At 40.2% G+C, this 24,937-nt stretch overlaps 1 protein-coding gene across 1 annotated transcript in view; it reads left to right on the top strand.

Moving 5' to 3' along the window:
• The window catches only part of LOC137651496 (ankyrin repeat domain-containing protein 10-like), an 86,950-nt gene extending 62,325 nt beyond the window's left edge, over positions 1 to 24,625 (top strand). Inside the window, exons 6-7 of the mRNA XM_068384722.1 lie at positions 3,064 to 3,477; positions 24,491 to 24,625. Coding sequence (XP_068240823.1) covers positions 3,064 to 3,476 — 413 coding nt within the window. The 3' untranslated portion in view covers position 3,477; positions 24,491 to 24,625. The remainder of the gene's footprint in view (positions 1 to 3,063; positions 3,478 to 24,490) is intronic.
• Positions 24,626 to 24,937: the final 312 nt, after the last annotated feature.

Below are 24,937 nucleotides of genomic sequence, written 5' to 3'. Positions count from 1 at the left end.
TTTGACGCAGTGCGTCAACCTCAGCAACCCGGTAGGGTGTTGACTGCACAACCCAGACGGTCTAGATAAAATAAAATAAATTTTTGAATATACTTACCCGGTGATTATAAATTAAAGGACCCTCCCTTCCTCCCCAATAGAGACGCAGTGGGACGAGGAGAAAATTGAGTCTTTGTTTACATTGAGTACTGGGTATCTGGACGACAGATGGCGCTGTTGGGCACACCCGCAACCTGTGTAGCGATCGCTGGCGAGTTTTTACCGTAGAGTTGTCTGTCGGGCAACAGAGTTGCAGCTATATAATCACCGGGTAAGTATATTCAAAAATTTATTTTATTATCAAAATAACATATTTCCACAATCTGGAGTCTGTTACTTAATGACTGGGAATGCCAAGATCATACTGCAGTGTGTGTGTGTATATATATATATATATATATATATATATATATATATATATATATATATATATATACATATACATATACATACATAGTGATCTTGTTAGGCCATACATGCCTTGGCCAGTTGCCTTTGCCCATTCAAGCTTTGAGAATTATTTAATGAACTGATAAGAAAAATGTGAAGAATTTTGTTCAATCACTGATTTCTACAAGGTCAGCTGCCTTATTTTGTAAAATATAGTCACATGCCACCTGAATATTGGTATGTTGGAACTGACTTGGAGTAATAATATGTTCAAGACAAATGTATGTTTAATGTTATATGTACATTGGTTAGTTTCACCAAATATAGTAAAGATTGAGTACTGTTGTTAATTAGGTATGATTTTCTTGGAGTAGATGGTAGTTACAACCATACTGTGCTCTGGAGCTAAGGATGGGTGTTTAGGGCTGATCCATAATTTATCCTGTTGAGTCATCAGCTTTATGGGGACAGCCATAGCTAGCCAGTCATTTGTATATGACTAGTCACTCGGATAATTTGAAACATTGATTACCTGTCCCTTGCCTTTGCCACTCTTGGGAACTTTTTAAAGTTTATTTTGGAATCAGAATTTTATGTACAAGGCATGTCAAGTCCATCCAATTCTAGTTATCTCCATGCTACATTACATGTTTCTGTCCATGACATGAGAGGATCTTGTCAAGGTAATAATGGTTTTTGGGTTCAGGATCAAACTAGTTTTAATCTATTTTGTTTTACCTATTAACACACTTACATATAATCACATACATCCACTTTCAGACATTCATTTTTACCTTTAATTTTCATCTTACAGAAAAACTAATTACTTAGTGTATGCAACAGTTTCTACATCATCAAAGTTTTACACAGTTATATCAGTACTCTTTAATATTCAAAAAATAAAAAAATCTAATATGTAAATCAGTTATGCTACATATATAATCATCACTTTTAGTGAATTTCAGTACAGTATTACTCAGTCTCAATGAAATTGATACTAAATTCAATACATAACTTCAGAGAGACTGTGACACCTTGAATTATAACTCCATGATACAGTACTGTATTTTATAAATTCCAAGATTTTTTTTTATACTGTCTTGGCAAATATGACTCCCCCAATATAAAAAATTACATCATAATGATCAAAGTAGTAATTAAGGTCTCTCTTCTTTACATATCCACTTTTCTACACCACATTCATTGACAACTATATGAGAGGAGCAAGCCTTCAGTAGTGTCCCCACATATTTCCGCATATGAAATCTTATGTACGAGTTCACTCTGCTGTAGCTCTGCCAGATTGTTTTATATTGCTACATACTATTCCATATTCAATATAGCATCTGAAGCTTCCCAAAATTTTTGGCACAAGTCATTTGATCAACCTGTCCAACTAGAGGTGTATTGACAAACTTATCAATAATTAAACATCTTTGGCCATCACCAACTTAGCCAAAAGAATTAGATGAGATATCGTATCTACTAGGTAGTTTGACTCACTCGACAAAGGGAGACAAAATTGGTGGAAACTAGTAAATAGGAGACTATTAAACCATAGAATCATTTTATTTTTTTAATATTGCCTAAATAAAGTTACCATGATAGAATAAAATGTTCCTGTTGAAGGGAAGCACACTGCATATTATTATTATTACTACTGTATTACTACTTGCTAAGCTATAACCCTAGTTGGAAAACCAGGATTCTATTGCCCAGGGGCTCCAACAGGGAAAATAGCCCAGTGAGGAAAGGAAACAAGGAAAACTAGGATATTTTAAGAACAGTAACAACATTAAAATAGATATTTATTATATAAACTAACAAAACGAGAGGAAGGGAAATAAGATAGAATAGTGTGCTCGAGTGTACCTTCAAGCAAGAGAACTCTTAAACACTAGAGTTCTCTTTCTTTGCATTTGTAACTAATATGGTGAAAATTACTATCAAATAGACAATTTGAATTATATCTTTCACTTAAAGCAATATTCTTAATTAGTTATACTCTTGTTACCTAGTTTTACTGTTCTTGCTTATGATTTTCGGTCCATTATGTGGTTGATAGTTGAAACTTTCATGATACTGAGTCTGTAATAATTTTGTCAAAATATCTGTTACATTTAGTTTAGATTTGATGCTGTATTTAGAAGTTAGCCCACACTCTGAAGAAAATTGTTCATACCTTTGGAAATTACATTACATCTTATAAGGAATGGTAATCTTCATAATTTTATTGAACATTTATGATTATATACAGATATATAATAGGTAGGGGTAGGTATTTATAGCATATTTATTTTTACTCCTTTTAGTTTAGACATGAACAATTTTATTACTTATTTTTTGTAGGATTAATTTATTTTCCGTCGTATTTACCATAGAAAACTTATCAAGGGAGGTATAAAGCTTTTAGGGTAGTTTAGGTTCTTGACAGTAATGAAAATTGAAATTATTTTCATTATTACTTAATAAAAGAGGCCAAAATGGTAATGCAAGATCGTTAATGCAAATATTAAAAGGTGGATAGAACTAGATGATTCCTCAATCTGTGATGATTTTGTTAAGAGATCAGATTCTTATCCTTCAGAATACTGTATTCCTATGTGACGTGTAAGTAAGAATTTCCCATTTCAGAAATCTCTGCTTTTTCTGCTATGAATGTTGGGAGTGTTACATCTCTTAGTCCTTCATCCACTGTAGCTGTGGAGAATAGTGTTGCTGGGAAATGTGCTGGTGAATGTGATGTATATACAGATGTTTGCTATAATAGGACAGAGGCAGAAATTGATAGCAGTGATAACATGCAAGACATTGCCTCTGCAATGAGACACTCTACTGCGAGAGAAACGGTAGAGCCTCAAATGAGAATAATGGCAGATGCTGAGGATGAGCGGAAAAGGGATTCCCTGCCACCACATAATGGTGCTTCGGGGTCATGTGGTGGACCTCCTGCTCCTCTGCCAGCACCTCTGCCTCCTGGCTATTCCGGGACGATGGGATGTCTTGATGCCCACTACCCACGCTGTCTCATGGGACATTACCTTTAAGGTGAGGGGATAAGCAGAGGCTTCATTAGATTATATAATTCTTTACCTATTTTTATATACAGTAGAAAGAATTTTCTAATGAGTAAATGCATATTAAGAGTAAAACATCGTTGAAGTCATATTCTGTGTTGTGATGAAATCTTGTGAATATTGCCGGAGTATTTTCTTTAAAAATCATCTATAGATGATGCAGAACATGTTCCCTTTATTTGCTATTTTCTAATTTTTAGATATGCATTGTTAGATATAGGTAGATGTTAATAAATGAACCCCTTTATTTTTTCAATGTTCGTTTTACATTTGCCACATAGAAAAAGAATGTATTTTTATAATTGTCGCCATAACGTATATGCAGACAGCTACAGTGTATGTCTAAACCTATAAAAATATTAGTATAATTGTCCCTGCCATTTCATACCCACCTAAAAAAGTGGAAGTAGACTAGACAGGTAGGTATGCTTATTTGTCCTTCAGATCCCCAGGTATACAAGCGGTAAGATAGTCATCGTGTATGTGATTCACCATGTTCAGTAGTTTTACGTATCCCCTGATGTATTTTACTTTTCTCTGATGATTACCTTATTAGTTGCTCAGATTTTAATATGCCAATTAACAGATATCTAGTCTTGTAATTGCTGTTTTCCATTTTTTATGGTTATTTAAGATGTAGAGTGGTACCATTATTCGTGGGTTTTCAGAATTCACTGGTATGTTAACTGACCCATGTGAATAGGAATGTCTTCGTGTAATGCCATGTAAATTACTAGATGCCATAGAACTCTTATTTTATGTCTGGAAGCTTTTAAATCCCCTTCCCAAATACATGGCACACAACCAAGTGGTTAATTTAAAGAACCAGTGAGGCACAAATTTAGAAGGCTTATGCCATTGTACCATCTCAACATTCACTCGGCAGAAAGCAACTAGGATTAAGTTCTCCCTTTGGAAAGGTTGCTTAAATCAGAAATAGGCAGAATAATATGGTTCTAATAGACTTGCTGTTTGCAATTCGTAGGAATTACAGTTTCTGACATTGCTTTACTCAATTGGATCCAGTGAAATGAAAGATAGATGCAATATAGATTACTAGGACTAGCTGAGTGTTACAAGGTTAGAATCGTTACAGGTTCTTTCAATCTCTAAATCAAAAAAGGATTCAACAACAACAATTGAAATGTGGGAAATTAATATAAAAATAAACTGACAAGAAAACATTTATTCACAAACTTGTTTGCAAAGAAAATTAGATTTTAATGTTACTCTTTTACTTGTAATGACAAATCAAATTTATTCAAAATATTAAGAGGTAAGGGGAACAGGCAGGAAAGTAATCAATAAATTACTTAAATGGAAAGCTGGCGAGGTTTTTCAGCTTGAGATGATGCCGGTATCGTGACTTTTGGCTTGAGAACGTTGCGGCTGAAGTGCAACTGAAGCTGACTCAATGACTTAGGATTTGAAGACGTCGTAGAAGGGTTGGCTTCAAGATGGGACAGCAAATGTTTCCTAGAATTTGGAGATTGTGCAAAAGAGGGCAGCTTGCAGACAGTGTTGGCTACTTCTAGTCACAGGCAGGAAGGGCTAGCTACTTCTCTTCGTCTCGGACGTGACAAAATTTTAGATAGGTGTTTGTCGTCTGAAGGGGAGAATCCAGTTGGGACTAATTTTATCTCGTCTGGACAGTCTCTTCTGGAAGCTTACATACCCATGTGTGGGTGTAGCTAATTATAATTGGATTTTGTCCTTTCCTCATGAGTGTTTAATGATCTGCATCCTGGTTGCTTCCCTAAGAAACATCCACGGTGTCACACCATAGAAGTTCCTGAAACAAATTTTAGATTGATCCTTTAGCTGTCATTCAGATAAAAGAAATTTGAATTTTGCCCTGAGTTCTTTTTCTTTTGATATGATATATATTGGTTCTTAGTTGGGTGATATCCTAAATCAAAAGGTAATTGGATGGCCAGGGCACCAGCCACCCTTTGATACTACCGCTTGATGTTACTAGGTCCCTTGACTGGCCATACAATACTACTTTGGATCCCTCTCTCTGATCACGGCAGCCTACACATACACCGAATAGTCTGGCCAATTCTACATTCTCCTCTGTCCTCACACACCTGACAGCTGAGATTACTAAACAATTCTTTGCTCAAGTGGTTAACTACTGCAATGTAATTGTTCAGTGGCTATTTTCCTTTTGGTAAGAGTAGAAGAGACTTTAGCTATGGTAAGCAGCTCTTCTATGAGGACACTTCAAAATCAAACCCATGTTCTATGGTGTTGGGCAGTGCCATAGACTCTGTACCATAGCCTTTCACTATCTTGGATTAGAGTTCTCTTGCCTGGGCATACACTGGGGCATGCTGTTCTATCTTATTTCTCTTCCTCTTGTTTTTTTAATATTTTATTTGGGAAGGATGTAATTTAATGTTACTGTTCTTGAAATATGTTATTTTGTTTATTCTCCTTGTATTTTATTTATTTCTTTGTTTCCTTTCCTCACTGGGCTATTTGGAGCCCTTGGGTTTATAGCATCTGGCTTTTCCAACTAGGGTTGTAGCCAAGCATATAGTAATAACAATGAAATAATTATGATAACTAGACTCCTTTCTATTTACTTTGCTAAAGAAACACAAAGGATCTTTTATATACTAAAAGCTGGATACGTGCATCAGTTTCAAGATTTCTATCTGCTTTTCTGTAATTTTTGATCCAGCAAGCCAGGAGCTGACTTAAATATTAAGCTCTGGGACTGTTGGAACTACAAATGTCATTTTATTTAGTAAACTTACATGAGACTTGCTTCAGTTAATTTATTTGTCTTGAGCTTTTGTATGTTAATGATAAACTCTCTCTTTACTTGAAAATGGAGTACACAACCAGTTTGTACACTACTTGCCTTTACGTTTTGTCCGCTTGTATCACATAGTTTGAATTTTAACTTTTTTTTTTTTTTTTTTTTCCATAGGTGATGGTACTAACTAGGAATACCAATTAATTTTTAGATGATAGTGTACAAAGCTTTTCAAGGTCTTTGTTACATTATTCTTATTTACTAGACAATTGTTAAGTTTTTAGTATATTCTGTTGGTATATAAAGAAAATGCACATTTACTCTAATGCCAATAAAATATATCAAATTCCAGGTTTTTTTTTTTAAGTTATCAAATTATAGAACATTAAATATTTGCTCTTTTTGCATGTTACAAATCATGGTTGTGAGGATTAATTTGTGAAATTGACTAATTTATGTACTAATGTTTTAGGTACTGAAATTATGGTGTGTTTGCACTTGAAAGTTATTTATTATGCTCCATTGTAAGATAAGTTTTTCAATGTACTGAATGTGCAAACATGATAGTTAAGCATGGAGGTTTTGTATATTACTAGTACCATGTTTTTTTTATACTTCTAAGTGGTATAATAATTTTTCGACGAATAACGGGACACAAATTAGCAAGCTTTCATGATACTCCATTGACCTCTGTGAACTTTGTAAAACTGACACATATTTCCCTTGGTGATATGTTGGTTACTACATTAGTGTAAGTGAATGAATGATCGATATAAAAAAAGTCGACGATGAATATCTTCCAGTGATTCCATTTAAAAGAAAATTTCCTTTGCACTTTTGGTATTCATGTATTTACTTCGCTTGACAAGGACTTATCTAAAGTTTGTTCATGGGTTAAAGAAGTATCTTACTTTGGTAGTTGCATACAGTACTATTTTTTCTAATTCAAGGTAGTTTTTTTTTTATAAAAGGAAAACGATGGGACTTTCATGTTATTTTTTTAAAAAACTTCTTTTTCGTACCCCATATTTTCAGTAGGTAAGCTATCCTTTGATGTTCATTATGCAAGGAACTTTTTTTTCCTCCATTGGTTGGTAATATATTGCAGCAAATATAGTACAGCTATAATAGGTAGGTAGTAAGTTGCCGAAGGCACCAGCCACCCTTTTGAGAGAGTTATTGGGTCATTTGACTGGCCAGATAGTAGTACTGTACATTGGATCCCTCTCTGGTTACGACCTACACATAGTCTGGCATATTCTTTACAAATTCTCTTCTTTCCTCTTACACTTGACAACACTAAGATAACCGAAAAATTCTTCTTCACTCAAGGGGTTATCTACTGCACTATAACTATTCATTGGCTACTTTCCACTTGGTGATGGTAGAAGAAACTTTTTAGCTATGGTAAGGACCCCTTCTAGGAGAAGGACACTCCAAAATCAAACTATTGTTTTCTAGAGTTGGGTAGCGACATAGCCTGTACAATGGACTTCCACTGTCTTTGGGGTACACTGAAGTGCACTATTCTGCTTCGTTATTTTCTTTCCACGTTAGGCTATTTTCCATGTTGAAACAATTATAGGGTTTATAGCATCCTGCCTTTCCATCTAGGGTTGTAGCTTAGCTAGTAATAATAACAATAGAGCAAATATATTATAGTTTGAGTCTTTAAATAGAAAGGATTAAAAATTTTTGACTCCTAAATACTATACATATTAGATGAAGCTACAGTGTGTAGTGTAGCCAGGTTTTCATAACAGCCTTTACTGTTTTTTTAGGCATTTGATTACTGTGCTGTATTATATGAAATAATCTATATACTGTATATTGTACTAAAATAGTCTTCTAGATGAAAGTCATAATGATTCTTGACTAACCTAGTCAAATTCTTAAACTGCTTATGAGGTGGTAGTACATGAATTTTTTGTATATAAGTAAGATATAAGAACTGGGATTTTTTAATTGTATTTGCTAGAAGATCCTTCAAGTCTAGATTGAATTTGACCCAAGTTTTACTGGAAAGAATTTAGAAGGTATTTGGTGTTCCTGATATAATGTTTGCATTGTGTTGGAATTGGATTATTTTTCGGTGGATTGTTCCTTTGCTAATTGCAGTGCATAATTCAGCTGTGACCTTTTTCAATGTTGATGAAGCTTGAGCTAAGTTTTACTATTTTGGTTACAGGCCCTCTGTTAAAGGTTAATCCCAGCATCTCCAGTACACAAGTTTTGTCAGCATCCTTAGAAACCCGAGTTCCTTTTTGTGATTTAACAAACATAGGTGGTGAACGATTGCACGAACTTTCCGAAGGTAAACTTCGTAGCGTATGTGCTCCAAAGAATATTTTTAAAAATTTTGACATGACTGCCGAACCTTCCTCTGACATGGACGCGGAAAGCTTGTGCGAAATGAAGAAATTTTCCCCTTTAAAAGAGTACGGCAGCGAACAAATCTGTAATCTATATAGTGAAATGCTCAGAGAAACTCATGGCTGTGAAATATATAGCTTTTCTGGGACTGATCACTTTATAGATTGATTTAGAAGAGGATGAAGATTTTAGGACAGTTTAGCATGTCTTAAGGTATAGTATATGTATCTGCAATTTTCAACTTTATTTTTGTCTGTAGTGTAGATCTTAACATATTTATTATACTGTATTTGAATGCCTGAGCCTAATTTGTAATTAAGTGTATGAGATTATAGAACAGCATGCAATTGTTCAAGGTTTTATTATATCATAATACTGTTGCATTTGTTATACAGTATTATGAGTATTTGTAATATTGATCGTAGGTTTTTAACATAGTACAATTAATTATTTAAATTAACCTTAACTGAGTCATTGTGTTTTAACCATCAAAGGTACCAATTTACCGACCTTTAGCAAAAATGAAGAAAATTAACCCCCTTTCTCCCTGTGATGCCCAGTATTCATTGGGCAAACACTACAGGTCATTCCATCCAAAAAACTTCATATAATCATTGTCATGCTCACTGTGTTGACTGGTTTTTTTCCTCTTGCACTTGAATTAAGATTTAAAGGGATAATCTGATTGCAGAATTGTAATGATAATGGAAATTAGTGAAAATTTGATGAATGTACTACAGTATAGGCCTACCTTAATTACTAAAACAGCACATTTTCCTCTTCTAGTGAAAGTTTGATGAGGTGTAAATTTGTACCTAATAATTTTGTATGTATTATCTTGTATAATTTCATTGTCTTAAACAGTTCTGACGCAGCAAAACCTAACCTTCATAAACTATTTATTGAGGAAGTTATGTATGTACTCAACCCGCATCAAATTTTAGACTCGTAGCAAACTACACCAGAAAGATTTTTAGTAAGCCGTATCTGTTCAGGGTGGCTACTTTTGCAGGCAGGCTTTAGAACTGGGCATTAAATGTGACCATATCCATGTAATTTACCCACTAATGGAAAGTCAATAGAACATAACAAACCACTTTGTGTAGCATTTATAGACTATAAGAAAGATTTTGATTTTGTCAAATCTTCAGCAGTAATGAGAGCCCTCCCAAGGCAAGGAGTAGATGAATCTTACGTTAGAACAGTTGAAGATATCTATATGAGAAGTGCAATACTCCTAAAATTACATAAAGATCTTGAGAAAATTTTTATTGAGAAAGGAGTTAAACGGCGATCCCATTTCTTTTAAATTATCCACAGTTGTCTTGAAGTTTTCAAGAATTTAGATTGAGAAAATGTAGAAATGAACATTAATGGGGAATGCCCTAACAACTTAGGATTTGCAGATGACATTTTTATTTAGTGAATCATGGGAGGAATTGCAAAGAATGATAGAAGATTTGAGTAGAGAAAGCAGAAATGTAGGACTGAAAATGAATATGAGTAAAACTCAGATAATGTTCAGTAAAAATGCAGACAACAAATAAGGGTTATAGACAAATCTTTAGAGATAGTTATTGAATATACATATTTAGGACAGACAGTATTTCCCCAGGACATGGGATCAAAATTAAAAGAAGGATAAACATAGGGTGAAGACCTTTTAGTAAACAAATTGATATTATGAAAATTAAAATGCCGCTTTCTCTAAAAAGAAAATTTTTAATCAGATGGTCCTACCAGTATTAACTTATGGATCAGAAACTTGAAGCCTTTTTAAAGCCATAGAACATAAGCTAATTACAACTCAAGGAACTATGGAAAAAATAATGATGGAAATAAAACTTAAGAGATATAAAGAGTAACATGAATGCGAGAGCAAACTGAGGTAAAAGATATTCTAACAACATTTAAGAAAAAGAAATAAACATGGGCATGACATATGATGAGAATGACAGATAATAGATTGATGAGAAGAATAACAGAATGGGTCCCTAGAGATTGCAAAAGAAGAGGGAAAGGAAGAGAAGATGATGGATTGACAAACTAAGAAAATTTGCAGGTATAGACTATAGTGCTCCCAAACGAAAGTGGCAGTCGAATGACAGTTCTTAATATTTCGTATAGATTTCAAATAATTTCGTACCTTCACGACCTCTCGGCGAGGATACAAGAAAACAATTTGCCCAGCTTGACAGTTGCGGATTAACTGATTTAGCTTGTCGGACTAATCCTGTTCTTCTCTGAGAATGGGTGACCTCTAAATCTTAATCTTTTGATTCTTTCTGGGTTTTTTTTTCTACCTACAGAGTTTTTCAGTACACTGGAATTTTTTTGTAATCCTTTTAAACACGTACACACACACACACACATATATATATATATATATATATATATATACTGTATATACAGTATATAAATAATGCTGTATATCATATTCACTCAGATAAAGATGTAAAATTAATAAAGACACGTGCGTCTTGTTTTTAAATGCATTAGAGACGTTTGATCTATTCCAATTTCTTTTCCATTGGCCACCTGGGAAAAATAGCCGAAAAGGGAACTATATCCGGGATAATGACCGACAGAACTGCCCCACCTTTAAGACCTTAATCCATCCTCTGTTTAGGGCTTCTCCAGATAAAATGACCGAAATATTTAAGATTCGATGCGAAAAAATAAGCTCTCAGCTGCCACTTTCGTTTGGGAGCACTATAGCATACAAAGACCATAAACAGATCAGTATGGATGAACACATCTGAGGCGTTTGTTCTGCAGTGGAATAGCAATGGATGGTGATTATATAGAGTGTATATATATATATATATATATATATATATATATATATATATATATATATATATATATATATAAATAAACACATTCACTTGCATACACTGTAATCCCTGACCGTATTGTAGTTCACTTATCTTTTCCTCGGTACATCATGGATTTATAAATATATGTAAATGTATATCTTGGGTGTAATTTTGTATCTAAACGTTAACAAAGTAAATTACAGTAATAAATAAAAATACTGAAATTTGATTCTATAGTGAGAACACTATGTATACTCTGATTAGTTTGTTGTGTTACATGAAGAATTGCACATCTGTATGGAAAACAAAACTCAAGAAGCATAAGGAGAGTAGCATAACTATTGGCCAGTGATTGGTTGTCGAACCACAGGATCACTCAAATATCCCATGCTGTCTAGTGTCCAGTTTGTTTCTACACATACGTACGTAAGGTCATGCATCTTTATCTGTGTTGTATGGTTTTTTTTTTATCGTTGGCAAAAGTTGTGAATTTCTTTCGAGCCATACGATACCAAGTGAACTTTGTACATTTAAGGTTTCTGGTAGTGAACCCAAGTGTATGAGAAAAATGCTCACTATAGCAGAGAAGATGAAACGCCTTGATGCCTAAGGAAGTGATATGCTATCCAGACATTAATGCATCAACGAATCTACCCATCGCTATGTGAAAAAGGTCTAACAGAATTAGAGGACAACGGCAAATGTAAAATCTTAACTAGACTGAAGATGAAGGTAATTTTTCTTAATAACTCATTGTGAGAATGGAGTTTACATATCTTCAATAGTGTGTTTTCCAATTTTAATTTTTTCATTTTTAAGGGTGTTTATACAGTAAAATTAGGTTTCAGCTTTAAGAGTGTATAACTGGTTTAGAAGAGAGTTGGGAGGGATTATAAAAACTTGATTGTTCCAACACGAATACTTACCTCGAACTACTTTCTTTAGGAGATCACTGGTTATCTCTCTCTGCTGACCAGAGTTTTGAATAGTTACCCCCCCCCCCCGCTCCGCGCCCTCAGTAGCTTTACCCCCGGCATCCATTAATGTGCCCCGAGGGTAGGATTAAGGTAGGTCGCTTGCTAGTCGGGTCACCCTCCTCATTAAGTTTTCTGGTCGCGAGAGGTGAACATCTCTCGCTCTCGTATCTCTGTCGATCCTTTGTGTGCGTCCTGTGCCCCACGTGTTCCCAGCGTGGCAACTTGCGTTTTTCCAGTGTGCTTTCCCAAGTGTTCCTGTGCGTCACTTTTCAACCGTGTGCTTACCCAGTGTTTAATTCATTTCCTTAAGTGCTTGTGTCGTGCGTTGTGTGCGTTATGGAGCAGGTTCGCCGTTGTCCTGGGCCTAGAGCCGGGAAATCGTGTGGAGCGTTCCTCTCCAAGCCCGAAGTGGATCCTCACTCCCTTTGTTCCTCCTGTAGGGGTAAAGTGTGCTCGTCAGCAGACACATGCCCCGAGTGCGTGGACTGGAGCGATATACAGTGGGTACGTTATGGTACTAAGAAAAGAAAATCAGCGAAACGTTCCCCCAGGAAAGTTATTGTTTCCTCGCCGATACCGTCACCCAGTGAGCGTTCCGACGGTGTCTCGGTTTCGCCGTCCCCTACACAAAGTAGGGGACGAGGTAAGTCTAGTGTAGTGGATGAGCAAGGCGTCCTATCCCAGGAGCCCAGTGTTAGTGCAGGGCCAGTGGCAGGCCCCTCTAGGGCTAGTGAAGGACCTAGTAGTGCGTCCGGAGAGTCGGCCCTTGTGCTCGGGGGGGCACGCTTCCTCCGATGACCCCGTGTGGGGTAGTAACGCAGTCTCAGTGTCGCCGCCGCCCTCGTGGGCTTGTGCTTCTGGCTCCTCTTTAGGGGGAGATAACCAGAGTAAAGTCCAACCTGCAGGTCACGATGCCTACGGTTAGAGGCTCCCGAAGACGCCGGGTAGGTCTCCCCTGAGGATGGATGTAGCCCTGGATCCCTGGCTCCCGGACATGGGACGGTTTGAGTCGTTCCCAACCCTTCCCACGGAAGTTCCCGATGACTTCCTCCAGCCCTCGACCTCTGGCATTCAACGACCGAAGAAGTCCCCCGCAGTCCCCGCTTCCAGCCGACACGTGGTGAACGCAGTGTCGTCTGGCTCTTCGGACATCTATTCCTCGTCAGAAGAAGAGGTCAAGGTGAAACACCGCCGTCGAAGGGAGCGTTCCAGGTCAAGGTCGCGCTCTCGTTACAGCAGGAAACAATCCCGCTCCCCGAGCCGTAAGTATAGGAGAAGTGTATCTCCCGGGGGCGCCTGGATCTACGTTTCGTTGCGGGAATCGAAGGTGCTTCGTTCCCCGGACCACCAGTCCAGCGAGCGGTCCCCAAGGCGGCCGCCCTCCAAGCACGGCCTTGACCCTCGCGACCTGGCTCGCAGGAAAGACCTCTCTATTAGGCATAAGTCCTCGAGGCCTCCGGTTCACCCCGCCCAGCGGGGGGAAACGCGCTTCTTACCAGGCAGCCAGGCCGAACCAGCCCAGCTGGTGCGGCCTTCAGGTCGGAAGGAACGGTTCCCGCTGTCGGGTCAGCCCCCGGGAACCGCGCCCTCAGCACCCAGAGCCTTCGGGCGTACGAGAGTCCCCGCTGATTCAGCGGTGCCTACACTATCCCGAGCCCCTGGTGCGGTCTTACCTGCAGATGAGGTCCAGTACCTTGGCAGGACGGCGCCCCTGGCCCCGAGGGCCAGGCGTCCGGTCGGCGTGCCCGGTAACCCGACTCCCCCGCCCCAGGCCGAGGCCTCGGCTGACGGAGGAGAGGGCTCCCCGACGGAAGACTCCGCCTATAGGAGAGTGGTTAGCCTGATCAGAAGGCACCACGGAATAGCGGAACCTGCAGCGACAGATGGAGATTCCTGGAGGTCGAGTCTCCTGAGAATTATGCAGACTCCCTCCCAGCCTAAGTCGTCCCTGGCACTCCCTCTGGCCCGAGACCTAGTTCTAGGGCAAGAGTTTATAGACAAAGTGGTGGCCGGCAATGCCGAGGCTCCCAAGACCCAGAGTGCCTCTAAATTACTCAGGGCCTCAAGAACCAAGGGAAGGTCTATGTGCCCGAAGGTCGTCGCCCAGGCCCTTGTAAAGTGGAGACGGCCGTGGACATTCTGAGCCAAGGCGTTTCTGACGACAGAGCCTCTTCGGCCCCAGTCTGTTTCTCACCTGCAGAGGCCTCCATGATGAGGAGATGTCGCGAGACTTGATTAACGTCTCCTCTTGGCTAGACTGGTGGGCTTCCACGTTGGTGGGTGTGCAAGCCTCCTACGACCCCGAAGACCCTGACCAGCAAAGCCTGATGAGGGACCCCATTACCTCCGGGGGTAAAACCCTCAAATTCCTGACGTATCAGTCTCTCGCCCTTACAGCCAACTGGGTTCTCCGTAAGAGAGACACTGTTCTCACCAAAGTGTAAGGAAAGTACCGGACAGGGAGGCACGAGCAATTCGCAGCCTCCCCCTGTGGGGAGAGTCTTTTTCCGATGAAAGAGTTAGAGGCCTTGATGGAAAAGGTCTCGAAGAAGAAGGAGGCCAACGTCACCAAACCGGCAGCTTCAAGGAGACCTCCATACAAGAGGTCCGTCTCGGACAGCGCCGCGACGCCCCAAGCCTCTTCCAGCACTACGAGGAGAGAGGCCCCCTCTTCCTCCTGGTCCTCAACTCCGCAACCCTCCCGCAGAGGTGCTTCAGCACCCTCAAGCTCCTTCAGGTCGGGTTACTCCGCTTCTAGGAGAGGCAGATCAGGCCGCTCCTCTAGAAGAAGGTAGAGTGGGAGGCCCCCTATCCCCGCCCAAGCCTCGGGTTGGGGGATGCCTCAGACTACATTGGCAAGCATGGAAGGCGCAAGGAGCAGAGCCTTGGACAGTGTCCGTCCTAAAGGAGGGCTACAGACTCCCGTTCCTGGCGAATCCACCCCCTCTTATTCCGGCCAACCGGGCGGAATGGCTAGCCCCCAAAGATCCGGTAAAGAGGACCGCCCTTCAAGAGGAGGTGTCCTCCATGTTAGAGAAGGGCGCCATGGAAGAAGTTCCTCTCCCAGGACCTTGTTTCTACAGTCGCCTGTTCCTGGTAGAGAAAGCGGCGGGGGGGGGTGGAGGCCGGTTATAGATCTGTCGGCTCTCAACAAGTTCGTCAAGAAGACGGACTTCAAGATGGACACTCCAAAGTCAGTTCTGCTGTCCTTGAGGGAGAAAGATTTTATGATGACCGTCGACCTCAAGGACGCATACTTCCAAATTCCGATCCACCCATCGAGTCGGAAGTTCCTCCGGGTGAAATGGGGTTCCCAGATCCTGCAATTCAGGACTCTTTGCTTCGGTCTGTCAACAGCTCCCCAGGTGTTCACGAGAGTCTTCACGACTGTATCAGTGTGGGCTCACGAACGTGGCATCCGCCTTATCAGATACCTGGACGACTGGTTGCTCCTTTCCGCCTCAAAGGTCCTCTTGGAAGAACAAGGGAGAAGTCTCCTTCAGTTTTGCAGAGATCTGGGTATTGTCATCAACCCAAAGAAGTCAAATCTATCCCCGTCCAACAGAATGAACTACTTGGGGATGACTTTGGACACCATGCAAGGGAAAGTTTTCCCTTCGGAAGACAGGATCAAGAACCTCAGGCACATCATCAAGCCCTTCCTATCGGAACAACCAAGGAGAGCGAAAGACTGGCAGAGGCTGATAGGCCACCTGGTCTCGTTGGAGAAACTAGTTCCACAAGGGAGGATGAAGCTCAGATCCATTCAATGGAATCTCAAGAGCCTCTGGTGCCAGACACACTCACAACAAGTGCTAATTTGAGTCCTTCCGGACACAAGACCCTCCCTGGAATGGTGGTACTGCCTGTCGAACTCCCTCAAGGGGATGCCCTTCGGGACCAGCCCTCCAGAATTACTCCTGTTCACAGACGCCTCCAACTAAGGGTGGGGAGCCCACCTCCTCGACGGGATGGCACGAGGTACCTGGTTGGAAGGGGAAAAGCAACTCCACATCAATGTCCTGGAGTTGAAAGCAGTCCAGAAGGCGTGCTTACACTTCGCAAGTCTGCTAAAAGGAAACACCGTGGCGTTGATGTGCGACAACGCCACGGTAGTAGCATACATAAAGAAGCAGGGGGGCTTGAAATCGAGGGAGTTGTGCGATCTCACCATAGAAATTCTGAATTGGGCAGAAGAAAATCATGTGGTGTTATTAGCAAGGTTCATTCCCGGGAAGAAAAACGTTCTGGCCGACGGCCTCAGCAGAATGGGCCAGATAGTAGGGACAGAGTGGTCCCTCCTCCCGGAAGTAGCCAGGCTCATCATTCAGCGTTGGGGTTCCCCGGTGATGGACCTCTTTGCAACGAAACTCAACGCCCAACTCCCAGTCTATTGCTCCCCTGTGCCAGACCCGAAAGCAGCCCTGGAAGACGCTTTTCAGCACAAGTGGGACAATCTGGATGTTTACGCTTTTCCCCCCTTCACGTTGATAAGGCAGGTGCTCAACAGAGTAAGGGCCGCCCGAAACCTAAAGATGACTGGTAGCGCCCTGGTGGCCGGAGAGGGAGTGGTTCGCAGACCTAAAAGACCTAACGAGTCACCCGCCGTGGCCTCTACCCGCCAGGTCAGATCTTCTGCACCAGCCTCACTTCCTCAAGTTCCACGACAACCCACTCTCCCTTCGTCTTCACGCCTGGAGACTATCCAGCGGCTCCTGAAGAAGGAAGGTTATTCTCCCTCCACGGCTAAGAGAATGTCGCTATACCTGAGAAAGTCGTCAGTCGCGATATACCAGGCAAAATGGGCCTCCTTCACAAAGTGGTGCGCTGAGAGGCACATTAGCTCTCTTAAGGCCTCTGTCCCAGACATAGCAGAGTTTCTGGTGTTTCTCAGGGACAAAGTAGGGATGTCAATCCCAGCCATAAAAGGAGTTCGGGCTGCCTTAGGCCAAGTCTTCCTCCTGAAGGGCATCGACCTGGGGGCCTCGAGACACATAGCGATGCTTGTCAAAAGCTTCGAGCAGTCTTGCCCCCCTCAGGCGAGGAGGGTGCCCCAGTGGGACTTAGCCTTGGTCCTGAAGATGCTGTGTCGTCCTCCCTTTGAGCCTTTGAAAGATATCATGGACAAAGACCTTTCCCTCAAGGCCGTCTTCTTGCTGGCCTTGGCGTCCGCTAAGAGAGCGGGAGAGATCCATGGTTTGTCATACGACGTCTCTCACTCAAAGAGGTGGAAAGAAGTATCTTTCAAGTTCGTACCTTCTTTTGTGGCCAAGACTCAGAACCCAGCAGTCTGGGACCCGAGGTTTGAAGGTTTCTCGATTCCTGCCATCCCTAAGACAGGTAATGCAGAAGACTTAAAATTGTGCCCAGTGCGAACAATTAGAAAATACCTGGAAAGGACAGCGCATCTCTGACCGGATATCAAGAGCCTCTTCGTTTCCACAGGTATTAATAAGAAACAAGTTTCCAAAAACACCATCTCCTCCTGGTTGAGACAGGTTATTGCCAGATCCTACAAGGAAGCTGGCATAGCAGTGCCAGGCACTCCCAGACCTCTACATCAGGGGCCTGAGCACCTCCTTAGCCTTTGAGAAAAACATGGCAGTAGGGCAAATTCTGCGAGCAGGTACTTGGTCGAACCAGTCAACCTTTACTGCCCACTACCTCAAGGACTACTCAAGAAAATCCTTGGACGGGTACTCCATTGGAACAGTCATCTCCGCCCTCCAAGCGGTGTAACGGTAAACCCCAGGCGCATTCAAGACTAGCGACCGGTAGGCACAAGTGCGGTTTTCCTACCTCCTACCCAGTTGCTTACTTGCCTCTTCGGGGAGTACCGTTTGTTCCCAGAAAATAACACATTCTTCACGACTATACGTCGAGAAGGAACGTCAAAAGAAGTTTTCAAAAGGTGAGTTCCTAGACACTAACGTGAATTTTTGTATAGTTACCCTCGCTTCCGCTCTCTGGTAGGTACCGTTATCCAGAGGCCTGTTGGCCTCCACGGCCGGGTCAGTGGGTCAGATTAGCACTCCAGCCTCCTAAAGTGTAAGTCTCCTAAAGAAAGTAGTTCGAGGTAAGTATTCGTGTTGGAACAAATCAAAAATTTTAAATAATTTTTATTTTTCCTAACATACTTACCGAGAACTACTTTCGGGTAATGGCCCTCCCTTCCTTCCCCGAGTGCCTTCTTCCCTTACTAGCATGATGCTAATTCAATAGAACTTAATGAGGAGGGTGACCCGACTAGCAAGCGACCTACCTTAATCCTACCCTCGGGGCACATTCCTGGATGCCGGGGGTAAAGCTACTGAGGGCGCGGAGGGGGGGGGTAACTATTCAAAACTCTGGTCGGCAGAGAGAGATAACCAGTGATCTCCTAAAGAAAATAGTTCTCGGTAAGTATGTTAGGAAAAATAAAAATTATTTAAAATTTTTGATATTTATAGATAATAGGAAAATATGAAAAAGTATAAAAATGATAAAATATTGTGTGGATATCTATTTATACTGTACTTCGTGGTTTTTCAGCTATTGCAGTAGAACCTACTTGGAATGTAACACCCATGATAGCCAAGAGATTACTGTTATATATATATATATATATATATTATATATATATATATATATATATATATATATATATATATATATATATATATTTACTGTATACATAGATATTTTATTTCTATACTCACCTGATATTCATATTGCTTCTTCTCCAGAAGCTTTTATTTATGTTATCCCCAAAATGTATCCAAAATTTTTCCCCTTTTATTTCCTTTCAAAAGATAAAAGCCCCCGGGGAAATAATGAGACAATCTAGCAGTTAACGGCTAGTAGCATGCCAAGAGTTGCCATTCTTCAGTTTTCTCTGTCGCATTGTCTCGTCCAGACATCTATTGCCCCTTACAGATGCATTTTAATTTAATACCTACTCATTTGGTTGGCATTTCTGGACAGGGGTTATGGTGGCTTATTGGAAACGTCTCTGCCTGGCGATCTGCCGGATCGAGTTTTGAGTCCCACTCAAACTCGAAAGTGTCTGGAACCTCACCATCTTTATGAGCTAAGGATGTTTGGTTTGAAGGAGCCTTTAGGTATACCTGCAGAATCATCATCATCCATTGTTGGGCCCTCCCTGGTCCTAGCTTGGAGAGGAAGTTGGGGTGCTGATCATATGTATACAGTGGAACCTCTACACGAACGTATCTACATCCGAAGTAAAATTCGAGCAATTTTTCAACTCAACACACGAATTTTATTTCGACACACGAAGTAAGCAATTTTCGTCGTACCGGTTGTATCTGAATTTTTCGACACGCGAAGTACAATTCGAACACGTTCCTACTCTACACCCGAATTTTTTTTCGACACCCGAAGTAAACAATACCCGTACGCGTAGATGGTACTCATAGCGCCGGATGTATTTTTTATTTCCGCCGATAGAAGGCAGCACTTCGACCTCGGAGGGACCCTCAATTAGCGTGGCTTGGGTCATTCCTCTGTTCTCGTCAGCTTCGTGTGGTTGTGCGCTGTGCCTTCTGCTATTAACTGTATTTTAAATGTGATTTTTTACGTACATCCTTTTACGGTTTTTTACGTAAAGCATGGGTCCTAAAAGGCTTAGTTTCGCAAGTGGTAGTGGTAGTGGTGAGAAAAGGAAGAAGGAAAGGCTTTCTTTAGAAGTAAAGCAAGAAATTATTGAAAAGCATGAGCCTGGCATCCGCATGAGTGAACTTGCAAAAGAATATGGCCGAAATATGTCGACGATCTCGACAATCTTGAAACAGAAAGAAGCCATTAAAGCAGTGAAACCTTCTAAGGGGATCACCATCATTTCAAAACGTCGTAGCCCTGTCAGTGAAGAGATGGAACGACTTCTGCTAATCTGGATCAAGGACAGAGAGATTGTTGGTGACACCATCACCGAAACTATCATCTGCGAGAAGGCGTACGCCATCTTCACTGACTTGAAGGATGCGAGCTCTGGGGGTGATGCTGGGGATAGTTCAACCGAACCTTCCTCAGACGATTTCAAGGCATCTCGTGGCTGGTTTGAAAAATTTAAGAAACTGTCCGGGATTCATTCAGTTGTTCGCCACAGAGAGGCTGCTAGTGCGGACACAAAGGCTGCAGCTGACTCTGTGAAGAGCTTTGAAAGGACCGTGCAGGAAGAAGGCTACGTAGAGCAGCAGGTGTTTAATTGTGATGAAACCGGGCTGTTTTGGAAGAAGATGCCCAGTCGAACCTACATCACCGCCAAAGAGAAGAAATTGCCTGGGCATAAGCCAATGAAGGATCGGTTGACTCTTGCCCTATGTGCCAACGCTAGCGGGGACTTTAAAGTCAAGCCCTTACTGGTTTACCATTCGGAGAACCCTAGGGCCTTTAAGGCACAGAATGTGGATAAGGACCAGCTTCATGATTTCTGGCGATCCAACTCGAAGGCCTGGGTCACTAGGCAGTTCTTTGTATAATGGGTTAACCAAGTTTTCGGTCCTTCTGTGAAGAAATATCTTCATGAGCAGAAATGGCCTTTAAAGTGCCTGCTATGCCTTGACAATGCATACCCCCCCCCCCCCCCCCCGGACTTGAAGATGATATCTTCGAAGAATTCAAGTTCATAAACGTGCTGTATCTTCCACTGAATACCACCTCTATCCTCCAGCCCATGGACCAGCAAGTCATCTCGAACTTCAAGAAGCTCTACACCAAGCACCTATTCAAGCAGTGCTTTAATGTCACGCAAAGCACAAACTTAACTTTGCGTGAATTTTGGAAAAGCCACTTTAACATCGTGCACTGCTTGAAGATCATAGATCAGGCTTGGGTGGGATTAACTCGACGAACCCTCAATTCTGCCTGGAAGAAGCTGTGGCCTAATGCAGTTTCTCCCTGAGATTTCGAGGGTTTTGACCCCGAACCTGATCCCGCGGTGGGTGCAGCGGAAGACGTAGAGGAAATCGTCTCCCTTGGCAAGTCCATGGTTCTGGAGGTCGACGCAGATGACATCACGGAACTCGTCGCCGAACATCACGACGAACTTACTACAGTGGAGCTCAAGGAACTCCATGCTATGTCTGAGCACATGAGTGATGACGAGAAAGGGATCGAGGAGGTAGAACATGTGTTAGGTTCGACGCAAATAAAAGAGATGTTAGGAAAATATCAAGACGTGGTCGACTTCATCAACAAATACCATCCCAAAAAATTGCAGGTTTGTCGTGTAGTTGCGCAGTTCGATGATGTTTGCCTAAGTCATTTTCGAAACATTCTGAAAAGCCGTACCAAGCAACTTTCTATCGATAGCTTCTTTAAAAAACTACGAAGCGAACTCGTGATGAAGAGGAAGGAACTGGTTCAAAGAAAACAGCAAAGAGTGAAGAGAAAAAAAACTCAATCAATTTTAAGTGTAGAGAGTGAAAGTGATTAAAATTAATCATCAAAAAGAAAAAAAGAAAATGTAAAAAAAAAAATATAAAATATTAAAATGAAAAAAAAAAAATTAAGCTAAATTAGGTTAAAGTTCACTTAGTGTAAGTTAGAATAAGTTACGGTAGTGTACGTTTATTGTAGTCACCCTCTCTACCTCCTCGCCGCCCGTCCGTCTCCTCTCTGCGTAGCAAGACCAACACCTGCGCTGGAGTTTCTAAGGTAAAGTGACGCTAAAAACCTGTTTCTTATTTATTATTTCTTGATAATTATTCTTTTTTACATGTCTATTATCTAATTTAGAGTGCATATTGTCATTTGCAATTATGTGTAGTAATTTATTAAGGAGTTATCATAGGTTTTTGGGCTCAACCACGGATTAATCCTATTTCAATGTATTCTTATGGGAAAATTCGTTTCCACATCCGAACATTTTCTACATCCGAAGTCGGTTGTGGAACGGATTAAATTCGTATGTAGAGGTACCACTGTATATAGTCAGTCCCTAGGCCATTGTCCTGCTAACTAGGGTAATGTCACTGTCCTTTGCCTCTGCAATTCATAAGTGGCATTAAAGCCTTTAAACTGAATGTGATCATTTTGATGTTCACGCAAGAAATTTTAGTTCGGTTTAAAAGTATTTTATCAGTCAGTGAGCAAAAATTTCCCTTATGCACATTTTTTATGGATAAGTACTACTGAGACCACCGCAAAATCAGTGTACCGGTGTGGCTGAACAGTCCCCTAGACGATAAGCAGGCGAGTCGTGAGGAATTATAAATAAACGGAATAATGAGTTGGACAGTGAAGACATGCACGGGGTTTGTAAACGAGAGGATAACGTAGGGGGTGTGTGGTTTGGGCTGGTGAGAAATGAGTAAGGTTTTGGAGTGAAGAGGGGAGAAGGGACACAAGAAGCGTGCTCGAGCGACAGTCGTGGGATCCAGAGAGTGTGCAAAAATATTTCTATTTATTATTTATGTCTTACCTTCTTTTATCCTTCCAGATATTAGATTTATTTGAATTTTCATTGCAATCTTCAATTTTTCCCTAGATTTATTCATTACTTATATTTTTTAAAAAAATTGCAAAAAAGTATGCTTCCATGAGAATTTTACAAGTGCGTGGATCAATTTTTTATATGTGCATTTTTACACTTGTGATTGGAATTGTCATGTTTCATATACCCTTTGAAAAGTCATTCTTTCTATTTTCACATAGTATACAGTATGCAAATATGTAAAATTATGAACAACTAGAAAAGCAGAGTACAGACCTCCGCCACGGCAGCTTATTTCTCAAAACCAGCTTGCCTTTCCCAGAATCAATTTAGACCGAGGGGTATTTTTCGGTCAATCTTTTGCTCGATCTTGACCTTTGACCTAGGACTTTCAAAATTGATTCACGTCGAGGTCTGAACATAACAATTAATCCCAAAAAGTTCACAAATTGGCAAAAAACATAACCTTCTAACTTTGTTGGTGGATGTAGTTGTATACAAAACTTTATCCTAAATTTAGTTACGGAGAGATGAAACTGTGCTGTCTGTCTTTGTTCTGTAATTGCTCAATTATTTTTCAGCAAAACCTATGTGTTTTTATTGAAGAATTGAATTGGAAATTTATTCAGCTTTCTATTACAATCTTCATCTGTTTACTAGTGTTATTTATTGCACAAAATGGCAGAGAAGGTGGTTATGGTAAACACCCTTCTAGACTGTCTTATACATGAGAATTATACAAGTGCATAGATAATGTTTTCTACATGTAGTTGTACGTTTACAAATAATTGCAATTGTCATGTGTCATATAACATTTAAAAGCATTCTTTGTATTTTCATATGATATATGACAAAATTTTAAAATATGCATCTTTTTACATGATAAAAATGCCTTATTTGTGTTTGCTCTACAATTGCTCAATTTTTTTCTAATATATATCACTCTTATCTATGTCTTATATAAAATTTATACAAAAGAAACATCTATAGAGTTTACATTACTTATTATCTGTGGATTTCTGCAATAGACCCAGCTCTGAATGTACTGTAGTGACTGCAGATACAAAAGTTTTAAACTATACATACATGATATATATATATATATATATATATATATATATATATATATATATATATATATATATATATATATATATATATATATATATATATATGGTTCATCATGGTATTGCAAACTTGTCTCTGAGGACAAATCGCATGTAAAAAAATAAAACATAAATTAGGCAATGGTAACAAACATCATCTTATTACCATTCTAGCTTTTAGCTTTCTGATAGGGAATAAACATTGGACAAACAATATGAGAAAATTTACTGTGTTTCAGGTTTTTTTTTACCCTGTATTGATGTTATTTTAAGCATATCTTATAGCTGTTATTCAAGATTACCATAGATAGAAATTTATTCATACCATTAAGAGAACATTTTAAGATGAAAAACTGGACACATTTTGAATTACGCTGTTTATAGCAGAAACTTTATACAGTTTTGGATCCTAACACTTTACAGTAATATTCATATACAATCAGTTTGTACAGGAATGTAAACTTACATTTTAAAATATTTAAAAAAAAAAAATTTTTTGTTTTTAAGGTGTCGAGTTTGATCCTGTGAGCCGCACTGTATTTCCTGCCGTGAGAACTCTCCCGATGACTATTACATCTCCAACAAAAATCATACCTGTGTTTTCATCAGTAGATGATCATTCTTGCACAGTGAAGGCTGAAAATGGATACGAAAATCTAAATTTTGAGGCCATTATGGCAGAAATGCATGGATGCTGATGTGAATGTGGATCTCATTGAGTTCTGAATTGATTATACTGTAGCTTAATGATGATAATTCACTGCCATTGCAATAAATAGAGTAATACAATATGTAACATAAAAGTATACTTGTATTTTGATCATTCAAAGGTAAAAAAAATTGAAATGATTGCTTACCTCTTCATGTCAAACCATTTATGAAACTGAAATGCGCTCTGAGACTAAACCTGAAATATATGTCCCCTTTTATATGAACCATTTCATCATTTCAAAT

This window comes from Palaemon carinicauda, chromosome 13 (genome assembly GCF_036898095.1).
Source record: "Palaemon carinicauda isolate YSFRI2023 chromosome 13, ASM3689809v2, whole genome shotgun sequence".
In the NCBI taxonomy this organism is placed as follows: Eukaryota; Metazoa; Arthropoda; class Malacostraca; order Decapoda; family Palaemonidae; genus Palaemon; species Palaemon carinicauda.
This window is presented reverse-complemented; position numbering and strand designations above follow the sequence as displayed.